The sequence below is a fragment of the Chrysochloris asiatica genome, unplaced genomic scaffold, assembly GCF_000296735.1.
Source record: "Chrysochloris asiatica unplaced genomic scaffold, ChrAsi1.0 scaffold00104, whole genome shotgun sequence".
Lineage (NCBI taxonomy): Eukaryota > Metazoa > Chordata > Mammalia > Afrosoricida > Chrysochloridae > Chrysochloris > Chrysochloris asiatica.
Genome location: NW_006408622.1, coordinates 6506719 through 6524049, shown reverse-complemented (window position 1 = coordinate 6524049; position 17331 = coordinate 6506719). Strand labels below are relative to the sequence as shown.

Genomic DNA, 17331 nt, shown 5'->3' with positions numbered 1-17331 from the left:
TTCCCATTACCGGCAAATACTTAACATAAATTAGTAGCTTGTTGTTAAGTGCCATCAAGTCAGTTCCATCTCACAGTGACCCCCTGTATAGGGTTTCCAAGGAGCGGCTGCTGAGCTTGAACAGCTGACTTTATGGCCTAGTGTTTATCCTACAGCGCCACACCAGGACTCTAAATAAGTAACTTTTGTTGTTAAGTGTTGTCGAGTTGGTTCCACCCCACAGCAACCCTGTATAGGGTTTTCCGAGGAGAGGCTGGTGAGCTTGAACCGCCAACCTTGAGGTTGAAACTGACTCTGCAGTCCAGCGAATTAACCCACAGCACCACACCAGGACTCCAATTAGCAACTAGTCACCCTTAAAATAAACTGGAGTCCCGGTCTGGTACTATAGGATAAGCTCTGCAATGCTAAGCACAAGGTCCATCATTCAAAAGTACCAGCGGCTCCTCAGACACCTTACACAGGGTTGCTGTAACTCAAACTCATTAACCCTTAAGAACCACCACCAAGTAAACTAGTAATTAGTCTATCACGTATTAACATTTCTTACCGTCGCTATGGGTCGGCTCCGACTCGAAGGCACTTAACAACAAACAACAACAACAGGTGACCTGGTGGTTCAGTGGGTTAAGCTACTAACCTCAAGGTCAGTGGTTCAAACTCACCAGCCTCTCCAAAAGAGAACGATGAAGCTCTTATACAGATTTACAGACACAGAAACCCCATGGAGCAGTTCTACTCTGTCCTATAGGCTTAGTAGGAGTGGAAATCCACTCACTGGGGATGGGCTGGGGGTGGGGGCAGACCATTAGTTAGGCTGTAAATGAAACACAGTAGGCATTAATTAACTTTGGTGGCACTGTGGGTTAAGCATTGTACTACTAACAGAAAGCTTGGTGGTAAAAACCCAATAGCCACTCCAAAGGAGAAAGATGAGGCTGTCTGCTCTGGTAAAGATTTAATGTCCCAGAAGTCCTCAGGAGCATTAGGGGTCGCTATGAGTATGTTCTAAGAACCCTTGGTTCACTCCCGCCTCCCACTTACCCACAGCTGGTACAGCCCCCAAGGCAAAAATCACCCAGCCCCTGGAAGAGGAAGGTGACGTGCCATGGAAGTGCTCTGTGGAGCTGAGGAAACACTGAGTAAAGCTCATTACGTTGTGACATGTCTTAATGTTTGGCCTTATTAGCAAAGAGTTCCAAAATGTATAAGAAATGTAATCCTTTTAAACGTAATGCAGCCTACTCTGGAATGTCAACAGACTGCCAGGACCCTCCCTCGGTACCCTAAAACCTATAAATGAGGCTAGATATAGGAATTCTTTGACAAATCCTGACTTCTGAGGCTAGAGGAAACAGTGTTTATTCTGATTTACTTTTAGATACTACTGTTGTTACCTGCTGTCGAGTCAGTTCCAACTCATAGTGACCCTGCAGAGGGTTCTGAGGAACGCCTGGTGGCTTTGCAGTTAGCAGTCCAGTGCTTATCCTATAGTGCCACACCTGGGATATTTTCACCTCTTCTTAAAGTATGATGGTTTAAAGCAATTGCAAAAAAGAAACAAGCAAAACAGGGCAAAGTAAAAATGAATCATACATTTCCTAAACTTTAAATATCTATATTCACGCTCTTTTCTATTTCCTGTGGTCACTTAGACAAGCCTTTGTACTGAATTTGAAATAAGCAGGAAGACAGAGAATGCTGGGCACTCTTCCTCCAGACACCTGGCCTCATATATAGTCTGTGGTCTGTATCTAAAATAGCTAATGTGCTTTTAACCACTGAATGACACTTCTCTATTAGAGAAAAAACAAAGCAATTTTTACAAATGTTTGAATAAATGATGTATAAAATGAAAGGATAATTTGTTTTTATAGCTCTCTGCCAAGCTCCATAGCAGGCTGCCCAACCTGCAAACAATTTATTCTGTAAGAAATGTCACTAAATAGTGACAAGGACTCACAGGTCAAATGGATTTACATTATATAATTTAAATGTCATTCCAGGAAGACCTGATGGCATTTTGAACAAATAATCTCATTTATTTTTGAAGCTTTAAGCTTCAACAAGTTAATTACTGTTGAACTAATGGGTAAACTGAGCATTATAATATAATGTGTGAGCATTTACTCCATCTAGGCTTCAAAATCTTATAGAATTATGCAAATACTACAAAATGATTCATTAAATATAAAAGAGATTTATAGGCATTTAAGGTCTGAACTCAACGTACATCATATTTAAAACATGTAGTAATTCCTTTAGCTTTGATTAAATGGTAAGGAACTCTGGCACATGTTTTTTTCAGTCCCTGGGCGAGAATACTGTACATACCTTTAATACTGGAAAGAGACTATTTCTAGTGAAATTCTCCTAAAGTCAGTAGTTAAAATGTCACAATTCAACATAGTCCTATCTACTGATCCACCTGTGTTAATTGTGCAATACCAAAGAAAATTTTCAGGGACCAAAATTCAGGAACTCAAGGACACAAAGGAACAATGTACGAACCATTGGTTGCTATGGCATTTGGTCTTGTGGAAATAAATGTGCTTTCTACTTATACATTAAACCTATAAAAAATATTGCCTGGTGTTTACTGCAACAGATACCAGACGGTGAAAAAAACCAAAAAACAAAAAAAACCAGGAAACATCATCAGCAAAGAAGAAGGCTTGGAGGTCTACCTCTTTAGAATCAGTCACTGAAAATCCTACAGATTACTGTATCAATATGCTATACATGGGGTTATTACAAGTCGGAAATGACACGACAGGAACTGGTTTTGGATCTACAGAAAAATATGGAAAAGAACAAAGAGTAATATGCGATGAGGGTCAAAAGCAGTTCAAATCTACCAGTTGCTCTGTGGAAAAAAGATGAGGCTTTCTGTTTCCATAAAGATTTACAGCCTTGGAAACTCTATACAGGGTTGCTATGAGTTGGAACTGACCTGAAGGCACACACAACCACCAAAACACAATGCTTGGAGCACAAGTAGTGCTGTAGGATAAGCAATGGGCTACTAACCACAAGGTCAGCAGTTCAAACCCACTAGTCACGCCTAAGGAAAAAGAGGAGGCTTTCTGCTCCCATAAAGACTTACAGTCTCAGAAACACTATCCCGAGTCGCTGTGAGTTGGAATCAGCTTGACGGCAGTGAATACGTGCATGAGTGACACAATGCTTAAGTGTTTCGTGCCATGTGCTATATACAAATGGGTGCTCAAGAAACATTTGAATCAGATTAGTAACTATATAATTTTTGACGTAAAATAACTTTACAAATGACTCACCAGGACTCCATCTATAAAAGAATTTAGCCTTTCAGTGTCTACACATCAAGGATCAAACCTATCCTCTCTGTATACAGAGCTGATAGGGATGAGCAGCTTCAACACTGGCTACATAAAATGTGGGTGCTGTAAAGGCAAGAAGTGGCTGGCTTACAAGTTTTTAAGAGGAAGTTTAGTTTCAGAGTGCAGGGGAAGATAGAGTCCCCACTGAATAATTTTCATCTTGTCTAGACGGGTCTGGTAAAAGGAGATGGGGATACGATTCTTATCAATAGTAATTGTCATAATGACTAACTGGACTGTCACAACTGTAAAAGTAGAAATTTTGTAACATACAGTGGGGAGTAGTTAATCTTACAGTCCAGGAACAGAGAACCCTAGGACCATCGAGGGAGAAGAGCATGAGCGGATTGTGAGACCTCCATCTAGAGAAGGAGCAACACCAGAGATGGAGGCAGAGATAATGACATGGAGAGGTAGAGCAGCTGAGGACTCTAGACTCATGGAAAGGCTGTGAGCTGGCGGCCAGGAGGTGGGCTTGCAGAATGTGCTCTTTGGTTGTTTAAATGATTATATACTGCTGAGTGTTTTTGTGCATGTCAAAAATAAACCAAAACCAACCCAGAGGGCATAGAAGTAAACACTGTTGAATGGTGGTGCAAAGAGGGGACTGTAACCATGGCGATGATACGAAATATGACAGGGGGAGTGCAAAACTGATGTTCTCCCATGTAAACTATTACTGAATACCCAATAAGAGCTTTAAACAAACAAAAAAACAGTGTCAAGCAGACAGGAAAAGGCTGGAACAACTTTATTTTAAAAACAAATAATAGTATTTCACTTAAAAAAAAAAAAAGGATCTTAGCCGTTTAGAAAGAACAAACTCCAATTGAAGGTATGCTATCTCTCCATTTACCTTTGAGATAGAGAAGCCCTCAGCAGATCCTTGGAAAGAGCTCGTGCCCAAACGGGAGCTCTGTATCCCCTGGAGCACACCAGTGATACTTAGTACAGAGTCAAGTACCCAACGCAGAGACAGGAGAGGATGGCTAAGCTTCTCTACACTTGACAGAAAAATGGCTGCCCCTGAGGCTTCTACAGGGTACATTTAGCTCTCTAGACTCGACTAGCTGCAGCAGCTGGGCCCCTCCAACTCCTCCTCCCACAGAGGTCGTCATAACTGCGCTGACAAAGGACAGACATCTGCCTGAGAACAGACCTGGTGGCTGCTTCCAGACAGCGTAAGACAGATTTTCATATATAGCCCCGTATCCTGACACCCGCAGCCTGTCTCCAGCACATTTCCTATCTACTAACATCACGACAGGAGCCCAGGGCTAACCACAAGGTCAGCAGTTTGAATCCATCAATCACTCTATCAGAGAAAGATGAGGCTTTCTGCTCCCATAAAGATTTACAGTCTCCGAAACCCTATATAGGGTTGCTATGAGATGGAAATGGCTCAACAGTACACCACCCACCACCAATCAATATCATGGGCACTGTGTGGCTAATTGCAGTAGCAAGGTGACGACTGAAGGTCATATTTGATGTCTTAAAAACAGTATAAATCTACTGAGATGAAACAAAGCGCATGATTTATCGAAGATAAAACTGAAGATCTGCTCTATAAACTGTCACTCAATTCACAATAAAGTTTCAAAACACAAAACAAAGCAAAAAACCAGAATTATCACTTGTGTTTGGAATCTAAGCCTACAGACCAGAGCTTATTTAAATGTTGACATAAACAAACATACTTTGTGTCTAAATAGATGCTATTTTGGCATACATTCATCACCACTTAAGCTTATTTCACAAACATGCCTAGCAGCTATTTTTACAAAATTGATAATTTAGAGTTGAAGTAGCGTAGTGGTTACGAATCGGGCTGCGAAACTCAAGGTCAGCAGTTTGAAACTACCAGCTGCTCCACGGGAGAAAGATGAGGCTTTCTGCTCCCATAAAGATTTACAGCCTCGGAAACCCTGTTCAGGGTCACTATGGGTCGGAATTGACTCCACGGCACACAGCAACAACAACAGATACCATCAGATCACAATGGAATCAGTTTTTATGAACAATACAAATCCTTAACTTGCTAAAAATTAAAAAAGAAAAAAAAAGGAAGTGAACAGAGTAGAGCTACATGAAAGCACGCCCAGTGAAAGGAGCTCCTAGAAGCATCAAAGGGACCAAGTGAGGAAAAGAAGCCACAGACTAATCTCCTGCTGACATCTAGAATCTTCCCTTACCTACAGTTTTTCACTCAGAAATGTTACTTTGACTGTAAATAATTTTCTGTGAGGAAAGGCATGGAAATAAAGGCATTGTGAATAAACACCTCCAATCTCAGGCAGCCAAAGACAATCTGGGGCCACGCTAGGATTATTTTTTGTAAAGACTCTATGGTTAGTTCCTGGCAGGGGAACAGAAGAGGGGTGTTTGGTAGATCCAGAAACCCCAGTCTCTTCAGAGAGCAGGAGCCCTGCAGTAGTCACTCCAACAGCATCATTTTAAAGCAGAAAAGAAGCGGCCTCACCTTCAGATGCAAAAGCCATAAATTTTGAGTTGACTATAGTTAATGCAAAAGTAATTAGCTTTTCTTTATATGAATAATCCTCTTTTCCTATATACAATAAATACTGAAGGAATTATTTACTCTATAATTATCTGCCATGATTTAAAATTAAATTAATAAACAAAGACAAAGCACTGCTTAGCACTCTCAGCCCCGAAAATGTGTGAAAAATTATACTCATTGCATCTAGTCAAACCCAGACCGACATTGGGACCAAAGCCACACAGATATTTTAGATATAAATCTCTATAAAATCCACGTATTGCACTCGGGAGACCTAAGCTATCAAACATTTACCATCTTTTAATACACAAGCGGTGCTAAACTGTACTGGTTAGTAAACATTCGTCATGAGCAAGTGCCAATATGGCTACTAAAATTCTAAGTGATGGAGACAATACAGCCAATGCTTTCAGAATATGCCACCTAAGATTTGCAGCATCTATTTATGTGTGAATAATTCCATGGCTGCTTTTGGGTTATAAAGTAGAGAAATAGAGTATTACAAGACACTGAAATGCTGCTGGGTAGAGGAGTTGATTTTTTGATGGTGGGAGGGAGGCTTCATTAACAAAGCTTTGAAACACGTGAATTTATTTTGAGGCCAAATGCTGAGGCAAAGTAACGAAGTGCAGGCGAAAGAAAGAACCACTATAATGTACAAGCATTATAATGTTGACGAAAGAAAAAGCTCTAATATTTGTATTCTAAATATTCTTAGTATGATTAGCAATCATATCGCCTGGACAGTATGATTAGTTAAAATGGAATCTGAACTGAACTATCTTGACTCCTATGTATTGCTGTTTATAGCATAATTTTCAAATGATTAATAAGGAAGACTTTCAGATGTCAGCATTAATAGAAACTGAATGGCTGTAAAGTGAAAAAAAAAATTGGCAAAGAGATAGTGTAAAACTTTTAAGTTTAAACAAAGATGAAAAATAAAATTTTCTTTTCATTTCTACTATGGTTTGACAATTATTTCCTTAGTCTATTTTCCTCTGCAAATAATGATCTTCCCTGTTTCATGAGATTGTGATTGGGAGAGACTATTTCTTCAATGGAAAGAAACTATTTCTAAATACAGACTTTTAAAGAAATATGTATTATGAATGAATGTTTCTTCACAATTAAATTCAGAAGGAAAAAACAAAACGAAAAAACAAATGTGATCTGCAGGGACTTTTGAAAGGCACTAAAAATTTTAAAAAAAAGTTAAAGTCCTCTTACTTAATCCAGTTCATCAGCTCCACTGTATCTGGATCATAGAATTCTCTCAACTCGGAGAGTTCATCCATCATTCCTGGCCAGAACTGAAATTAAAAACAAAACAAAACAAAACCAAAACTCCACCCCAGGCCCACCACTATCACTAAGACAAAATGAAAAAAGCAAGTATGCATATCATTTATTATCTACTCTTAATAATAAAATGTACACTCTCAAGAATGAAATGGTCATTCCTACAGAGACTGCGGGAGAAGTAACACCATTTCATAGCTGCAAAAATGCTTTCAAGTACAGAATTTCCATTTCTCCTCATAGTAACGCCAGCGGGTGTCATCATGACTCCTCTTTCAGAGGTAACGTGACTTGACCAGGGCACAAAGCAGCAGACTCAGAACGTGAATTACTATGTGATATGGTGAGTGTCTTTTTTTAACTAGAAATTCAGTTCAACTCTAGCTAAGTGGTTTGATGTCTGTTAATTACATGTGCAGCGGGATAGAAGGATATCTGAAAGTAAGACTCTCCTAGAAAACCTGCCACACGTGAGTATTATATCTCTACCACCACAGTCTGCTGGTTAACTAGAGTTACTTAGTTATACTGATATAATGTAAAATTAGACTCTTAATTTGCAGTCTACCTGGTATAACTAAGCATGTTTTAATTATACAATTAATTCAATCTTAATTGTGTTACCAATGATGGTTGGCCCAATCATCTATATACAACAAGGGACTTAAAAAAAAATTCATAAAAAAATGGAACGAAAGGATAATGGAATTTTTCCACGAACATTTTGAAATCTCCCTTGTACTTCTTCAGGTTAATTGCAGAATTCACTTCAAATAGTGGAATATTAAGTAAGACAACCCACTGCCAATGTATCTGTTTCAGTGATGCTGGAAAACATAATTCTATTTAAGAATGACAACTAGAACCCAAGTAGCACCTGCTGGCCCAGGCTGTGTTTATCCCTACCACTTTCTTCCCCTGTCATCTCATCTGTGGTCATTTTTGCGACTTATTCACGTCTTATCTCCTAGGTGACTGAATCGGGAAAAGTGCTGCAGATGGGAAGTCGGGTGTCAGCTCTTCTGGTTCTAGTTTTTGGAAGAGATGTAGTAAAAACTACTGATTAGATGATACCTTTATTATACTTCAACTATCAATGATTAATTTTGATAATCAACAGGATATCTACCTTAATGATATGCTCTAAATCTTTTGGTTTAAAATATATTTTGCAATCTTTGAACTCAAGGGGTATTAGATGTTTTTCTAGTTTGAAAACTGCTAGTATTAACTCTGAAACTATAAAAATCTAGTAACATAGTCTCTTAGTACCTTCCTTAACATGAAAACCAACACCCCACTGCCGTAAGTCAATTCCTACATAGCGACGCTACAGGACAGAGTGGAACTGTCCCTCCAGGTTTCCAAGGCTGTAAATCTTCATGGAATCTGATGGCCACAACTTTCTCCCATGGAGCAGCCGGCAGATTCAAACCAGTTACCTTTTCATTAGCACTATCAGGGTTCCTTCCTTAATGTGAAAGTCAAGGTTAAATGAACTAAAGGCTGCTTGGGAACTACCAGTAATGGCTTACATAAGATTTCAGCAATCTAAAACAGGTTATTAAAGACCAGAGTACTCATTTTATTAAAACTTTTGATTTTAATGTCGAGACTAGTATGTTTTTCTCGTTCAAATAGGATTATCCAATACATAAAACTGGGATTGTGTTTAAGCAATTCTGAAATCACAATCAAATTGCTATTTAAACCCAAATCAAGCTTTGAAAGATATGAATTCATGTTCCTTAGAGAGAAATCTGTTCTGTAGTTGAAAAACAGATTCACTGCTCTGTAAACCTTCACTCAATTCACAATAAAAGGTTTAAAAATAAATAAATAACACAGATTCTTTTTTTTTAAATCTGAAACATAGATTCAGAGTCACAGTGACTATAAAAGGAGCCTTGGTGGTGCATTGATTAAACACTTGGCTACAAACGGAAAGGTTGGCAGTTTGAACCCACCAGTTGCTCTGTGGGAGTAAGATGTGGCAGTCTGCTTCCATAAAGGTTCCAACCTTGGAAACCCTACGGATGGGGCAGTTCTATTCTGCCCAACAGGATCTCTATCACTTGGAATTGACTCACTTAAAAAAAAACAGTATAAAGCTTTATTTTCTTTATAATCTTATTTGACAAGTTTGGAGAAAATGGATTCTCTGAACTATTTTACATAGGGAGTGATGGATGTGTTGATTCCTCCTGAAGTCCTGTTCTGAGAGATACTCGCCCAATAGTTTCTTGGAGGAGTCTTCAGAATACTGACACTCTTACTGCGTGGGAATCAACAAAGAGTTCTTGGAAATCACGGTTTTTGTAGAGCTATCACTGACTCTTCTATAGCAGTGGTTTTTATGGGGGGTGGGGAGGTGGGAACCTATTGGCATCTAGTGGTTCTCCACAAACACTAGGGACGCACAGGGCAGACCCCTACAACAGAGAATTATTGACCCCAATGTCAGTCGTGTTATTGTTGAGAAGCCCTGAGCTAAAGCTGGGACCTCTCAAGCTCCACAGGGCATCAGCGTCACTTGAAGAGTTGGTTGAAATGTACAAGAGACTTCAAAAAGTTCACGGGAAAATTCCATTATATCTTTTAATTCCAGTTTTCCACAAACTGTTTTTGAAGCCTCCTTGTATATTTCCAGCCCGACTCCCAGAGTTTCTAGTTCAGTAGGTCTGGAGTGGAAACCATGAATCTGAATTTCTAGCAAGTTCCCGGGTGGTGCTGATACTGCTACTCTGGGGACCATCTATGAAAACCAACTGCTCTGTAGCATAATATATGTCTTCTATAAGGCACTTGGCTTTCTTAACAACAAGAGACCTCAAATAGCTTTAAAAAAAAAAAAAAAGTAAAATTTTAACCATGTACCTGAGACTTAAAATAACTTAGCGTATACATATAGACTGTGGAAAAGACTGATTGTTTGCACACATCTTTAGTGATGAGACAACACCCCTACTGAGTTGCATCTTTTTTGTTAAGGAGGGTGTTTTTACCTCAGAATCAATACACAAAGATAGATTCACCTGATTAATTATTAAACATATACATTACTTCCTTAGTTGCTACTTTCCAAATGTTTTGAGTAAGTTTTACTTCTTTAATGTAAAGTCATAAAATTCCCAGCGGCAAGGGACCAAAATGTATTTCTAGGAGTTAGCAGAGCATCCTGTCCATAACAGGAAATGTTTTTGAAAAAACAGGAACATGACAGAACATGATTTAAAAAATATATATTCTTAAATTACAACAGAATCATCCAAAATAGTGACGGTCATCCTTTTCGTGTTAGCCTAATACCGCTGCGTGAATTAAAAATCCTGCATGAAAATCACAGCAAATAAAACCAAAAGCTGAACGGTTGTGGCTGACCATCTCCGGGGGTGACTTTTCTCACTCCCCAAAACATCCCCAAACCAGATCTTGTTAAACTTTTTTTAAAGTTAGAACTATGGATTTCTCTGAAATCCATTGTTTAACTTAGGAAAAAATAAGAGCGAAAAAAATCTAATTTTAAAAAATATGCAAGATTTTTTTTTTTAAAAAACAGAGCAAGAGCTGAGTTTGAGGAAACAATGTGTTCTCCGTCTGTCCCCAGTAAAAGTTCAAGACTCTCAAAATCTCAGTGATATTACAGAAGTCACAAAGTACTCCACAGGATCCAGGATCCATCTTCCTCATATTCTCAGACATGAAGCACAATTAATGTTTCAAAAATTAGTCAACTGAGAATAAACATTTCATTAATTCCTACTGTAACCAAAGAACAGATCAAAAGGCTAAAGACTATACTTATGGGTGTTCGGATCTGTTACAAAGATGATTTAAAGTAGATAATAAAACTTGTACATTAAAGTGAAATACATTTTTAAATCTTTTACAAATAAGTTTCTTAAAAAATCAGGCAACTAGGGAAGTTAATTTTTTACTTTATTCACCTCAAAATAGGTTTGAAAACATTTCTAGTTTCAGAGCTTAAGAATAGTAACAATTAAATGCCAAAACTAATTAGAATAACTAAATTAGTAGCTCCGCGGGAGAAAGATGAGGCTTTCTACTCCCGTAAAGATTTACACCCTCGGAAACCCTGTACAGGGTCGCTATGGGTCAGAATCGACTCAACGGCACTTAACAACAACAACAAATTAGTAGTATTTGTGAGTCCTAGTATGGTGCTGAGGGCTAAAACACTGGACTGCAAAACTGGTTTGAACCATGAGGTTGGAGGTTCAAGCTCATCAGCTGCTCCTTGGAAACCCTATACAGGGTTGCTATGGGTAGAAACCGACTCGATGGCACTTAACAACAAGCAATATTTGCTATCATTTTCTTTCTTGCTCGGAAGTATTTAGGAAACAGATTCATTTAGTTGTCGGTGTCAATTGTCATTAAGACACTATGAAGCTAAACCTCTGCCAACCAGGTATGGCGCTGTAGGATAAGCACTGGACTGTTAAGGTCGGCAGCTCAAACCCTATACAGGGTCACTATGAATCAGAACTGACTCAATAACATGTAACAGCAACAACACAAACCTAATACAACCTTTACAACCACTCTAACTTGCCAAATAATACACAAAGTATATTTACGGAATGCATTTATTTGCCTAAATGGATTAATGACAAGAATGAGCAAAGTCCGTCTTACCTTATAGCAAAGATACAGGAGTATTAATATCGGTACTGTGTATCGCATTACACATATCTACGTAAGAAAGACACTATTAAGATAACACATATTTTGAATACTTTTGCATTACTGTTTTGTTTTGTAAACATATGGTTGTTTTTCTTTGTAAGCAATAGAAATGTCATTTACTGAAGCTTAAGTCTTTAATATACAAAACAACTGGGTCAGTGTAAGGGTTCCAATCATTTATAAGCTATTTATATAGCTTTACCATATTGCCACCTAGTGAATTTATAGGGCAAAACAACTCAGAACTGTATCTGTAGGCTATTAATCACTCCCACACTCTTATTACTTCTTATACTGAGGAAAACACATTAGCATAATAACAGTGATAACTCTGGGTAATAGGATTATTGGGTGATTTTTAATTTTCTTTTTTGTGCATTTTAGTAGTTCCAAATGAACACAGCTAACTTATGACCTAAGGGGAAAAATAAGCGATACATTTAAAACACGGTATCTTATAAAATCATAATGTACCAATTACTTATTTTAGCTTCAAATTTTAGTGTCCACTTTATCAGAATTAGATAGGGGCAACCACTGAAAAATAATGAATTGGTATGAAAAAAATACTAAAAGAAATAAAAACGAAATGGTAAAAAGGGACAACACTCACCCTCTTTGAGTTATAAAGACCGATCAACTTCAGAAGTAACTCCCATGTTTCAGGGCTGCATAAACCAAATGATGCAAAGACACACATGTGTGATGTCCACAGGTACTTCATCCTGGAAGAGCAGGGACAGGCAAACGTCAACAGTTCTCTGCAGCTGTGTACAAACTGGGAGTCTTAGCAGTAGAACCTGACTGACATTATGAAGAACCCATCTGCATAGGGCTCTGCCCTTATGAGCGATCACATAAGAAAACTACAGAGGAAGGTTTGTAATCAGGAAATAATGGATTATGAATAATTTTTTGCGCTGGGAAAAGACACTAGTAACTAAGGCCGTTTCATGGGGATCATATTCATTAATGAAGATTATCAGCTTCCAAATTATATTTCTACGTTATCTCAAGTAAAGAATGGCTGAATTGAAAAAAAAAAAAAGTCAAAAATACCTCATCGTACTCAATGCCAAGAATCCAAACAGAATGTTATGCATCAAGTTATAGGCAGTTTCTGGTTTCAGTTCAACTGGGCAATTCCCCTTTTTAGCTAACGATTCTTCATCTGTTGAATCACTAAATAAAATAGCAAACATACAAAATTAAGATGGACATATAACTTTAACTAAATATTTTAAGAATATAGAAGAAACTAATGCTTTTGTACATTTAAAAAATGTATTATTTTCCTAAGATGAAATAAATTAATGTTGATCAGCTTTGAATTTATGAGGCTACAAGTATCATAGTATAAATACATTAATAATTGGAATAACTAAACAGTGGATTGTATTTCAAGTAAACATTTAAAATACTTTATTCTTTTAATCATAAGAGAAGGAAAAGAAGGCCATTGAAACTGGAAGAGACCTTGAGATGTTTTACAAATCAGTACTAGCATTTTTTAAGTTTTTACAAATAAACAAAAGTACAAAGGGGTCTTCAAAAAGTTCATGGAAAATGTGTATTATGAAAAAACTATTTATGGCTTAAAATTTTTTTTCTATTCCAAAATAAACTCATACTAACTGTTATAGGAGTCCTGGTGTGGCGATGTAAGATAAGCACTCAACCGTGAGGTCAGCAGTTCAAACTCACCAGATGCTCCTTGGAAACCCTATGCAGGGTTGCTATGAGTCAGAAGCAACTTGATGGAACAGAACAACAACAAAGTCTGAAGCACTAAGAAGAATACAACATCAGTATGAAGCGAGTCTCTGTCATAGCAACTTGAGTTCTGCTAAAATTGAAGCAAGGTCAAACATCAAATTTGTGGTGAAGCTTGAGAAAGAATGCCAAAATCACTGATGTTTTGGGGGACAATGCCCCAAAGAAATCTGCAGTTTAAAAATGCAAAGTTTGTTTTCAGAAGGTACCAGATCATGTTGAAGATGAAGCCGGCAGTGGCAGACTATATCAATTTGCAAGGAAGCAATCTTGTTTGTGCCCTGACTGAAGAGGCTCAATGACTGACAGCTGAATCAGCAGCCAGAGCCACAGACACCTCAATGGGTCAGCTTGCACGGCTGTGACTGAAAAATCAAAGGTGAGTGAACTTTCTGCTCCCTAAGAGCCCAAACTCTTTTGCCTGAATCAGCTGCAGATAAAAGCAGAGCTTCCAATGGACAAGGTAACAGGTGAGTGAGATCCAGGTGCCGAGGCACTTCTTCGAAAAATTTTAACAATAGATGAACCACGGCTTTTAGTTTGATTCTGAAGACAAAGCACAATCAAATCAAAGGCTACAAAGAGGTAGACGTGGTCCAGCCAATGTAAAAGCAGACCACAGTTAAGAGCAAAGGTCATGGTAGCAGGTTTTTTGGAATGCTCAAGGCATTTTGCTTACTGACTTTCTGGAGGGCCAGAGAACAATGGACATCTGCTTATTATGAGAGTGTTTTGAGAACGTCAGCCAGAGTTTTAGCAGTCAAACACTCAAAAAACTTCACCAGAGAGCCCTTCTCCCACACAACGCTCCTGCTCCTTCCTTTCTTACAAAAAGGGCAGTTTTTTAGAGAGTTTTGATGGGAAATCATTAAGCATCTACCTTATAGTCCTGATTTGGCTCCTTCTGAATTTTTGTGAGCTCTGGTAGTGTAGTGGTTACGAATTGGGCTGTGAACCGCAAGGTCAGCAGTTGGAAACTACCAGCTGTTCCGCGGGAGTAAGATGAGGCTTTCTGCTCCTGTGAGGATTTACAGCCTTGGAAACCCTGTACAGGGTCGCCCTGAGTCGGCACCAACTCCACGGCACATAACCACCAACCACCGATCTTAAAAACCCTTTAAAAGGGCACTCGTTTGTCTTTAGTTGCTGTTGTTGTTAAGTGCTGTAGAGTGGATGGTGACTCACAGAGACCCTGTGTATAGTTTACAAGGAGCAGCTGGTGGGTTTGAACTGCCGACCTTGCAGTCAGCAGTCCAGTGCTGATCCTACAGCATAAAAATTACTGCATTGACATGGTTAAAGTCTCAGAACTCTCAGTTCTTTAGGGATGAACTAAATGGCTGGTATCAACGTCTACAAAAGTGTCTTAAACTTGATGAAACTCACGATGTGAAACAAAGAAACCAAGTTTATGTTTTTCATTTTTACCTTTTAATCCTATTTTTCCATGAATTTTTTGAAGTCCCTCATAAAATGTATTGGTAAACTTGAAACTCAGTCCTTTTATGAATCAGTGATATATTTCAAAAAGTTTGTTATGAATTGCATGATGGTTTACTAAGCAGATCATTAGTTTTACATTCAACAGTTCATACACATTTTGTTCAATCTCACTGCCTTAAGGCCCCCGCAATGGACCATCGCTTCCTCCCTGTGCTTCCTGCTTCCGGTCCTCCTCCTTTCCTAACTAACCCTTCTGAACTTCATCCTTGGGTAAATGCTGCCCTTCCAGCCTACACTAAGGTCTCCATGCAGTCCTGGTATGGTGCTGCGGGTTAATGTGCTAGACTACAAGGCTGGTTCGAATCTCAAGGTCAGTGGTTCAAGCTCACCAGCCACTCCTTAGAAACCCTATTGAGGGTCACTGAGTTGGAAGTGACTCAACAGCACTTAGCAATAATAAGGTATACATGGAGTCCTGGTGTGGTGCTGTAGGATAAGCCGTTCCTTGGAAACCATACACAGGGTCACTATGAGTAAAACCAATTTGATGGCACTAATCAACAAGGTGTACATCCCTCCCCTTATAAACCTATCTATTGTTTGGATGTAAACTGAAGAATGGGAGCAAGTTCAGTACCAGGCCTAGAGGGTGACTCAGGGCCACAGTCTCTCGGGGGACCACAGTTTTAACTTACAAATATCCATATGCTATTGTTAAGTGCGTTTCAGTTGGTTCCAACCTATAGTGAACCTACATAGATTTTCTGAGGCTTTTTAAATCTTTGCAGAAGCAGATAATCTCATGTCTCTCTCACAGAGCAGCTGACAGGCTCAAACTATGGATGGACCTTGAGGTTTGCAGCTCGGTGGTTACCGTATGGAGCCATCACATTCCCTCTGCATGTCTAACAGATGTTGGTACTGACTCACAGTGACCCTGCAGGGCACAGTAGGCCTGCCCTAGAGTTTCCAAGACTGTACATCTGTACTGAGCAATTGCCGTGTCTCCGTCCCTTGGTGGGGTTGAAAGCTTCAAGCCACAGACCTTTAGGTCAGCAGCGAAGTGCTAAACCACGATACTCAGGGCTCAACATGTTGTTGTTGTTGTTGTTAAGCGCCCTTGAGTCAGTTTCGACTCACAGCTACCCTGTATAGGGTTTCCAAGGCTATAAACCTGGTGAGTTGTTAGGCTCAAACCACCAACCTTGTGGTTAGTAGTTCAGTGCTTATCATATAGAGCCACAGCACTCCTCAATATTTATCACTTATCACTGTTGTTGTTAGGTGCCACTGAGGTGGTTCCCACTCATAGCGACACTATAGAGTTTTCAAAGGAGCAGGTTGTGGGTTTGAACCATCAACCTTTTGGTTAGCAGTCCAGTGTATCCTACAGCACTACACCAGGCTAAATTAAAAGTATCGCACCCAAAGAAATCAGCAATAACTCCTTAACACCACGGAACACTCATTATTCTGTTTCCCCTGTTTCTAAGTGTGTGTTTTTTTCAGGTGATTTCGTCAGGATCCAAAGCCTACACATTGCATTTCACTGATAGCTCTATAATTATCTTTGAATCCATTAACAGTATTCTTTTCTGGGTTTTTTTTTTCCAGGAAATGTATCATTTGTCCTGTAACTCTTCCCACCTTCTGGACTTAGGTGAGTGGCTCCTTGTGGTGGTGTTTAACACATTGCTCCATTCCCAAGTTTCCTGTACACTTGCAATTAGACCTAGACTAGGTTTTCTAGAGTCAACTTCTCTCTTTTTCTCTTTATAAACAGACCACCACATGAGAATCGGATGTACTTCATAGAAGCACATACTGTCCGCTTATCTCAACTTCAGTGATGTTAAGATTGATGAGTGGGTCAGGTGTTACATAACTTGTTGTCGAAGGAAAAAGAAATCAGCAGTAAAGGCTGCCAGCTGAAGACACAAACAATACTTTCATAAAGATCCTACTGAGCCTTCACATGGAATCCAATAGGCTTAGACAGGTAGGGTGCTTCGTTACGTCACTGGAGAAATTTATTTCCCAACGTCCTCTTCCCACTCCTAGACTTATGAGAGAATTAAAATGATACGATAGGGCAGTTTTTATCATGGACAGTAAATAATCTTCTACTTCAATAGTATATATTACAATCCAACTCTGGCTTTTATGCTGATCCTAAAAGACAACGTCAGATAAGCGGCGGCACACGCACTCACACTCCTG

The 17331-nt window shown here is 39.0% G+C and overlaps 1 protein-coding gene across 1 annotated transcript in view; it reads right to left on the bottom strand.

Moving 5' to 3' along the window:
• DPY19L3 (dpy-19-like 3 (C. elegans)) overlaps positions 1-17331 on the bottom strand; it is a 98497-nt gene that overhangs the window by 13103 nt on the left and 68063 nt on the right. The window contains exons 12-15 of the mRNA XM_006867305.1: positions 12955-13077; positions 12509-12620; positions 11845-11901; positions 7114-7196 (exon numbers count right to left, since the gene is read on the bottom strand). Coding sequence (XP_006867367.1) covers positions 7114-7196; positions 11845-11901; positions 12509-12620; positions 12955-13077 — 375 coding nt within the window. The remainder of the gene's footprint in view (positions 1-7113; positions 7197-11844; positions 11902-12508; positions 12621-12954; positions 13078-17331) is intronic.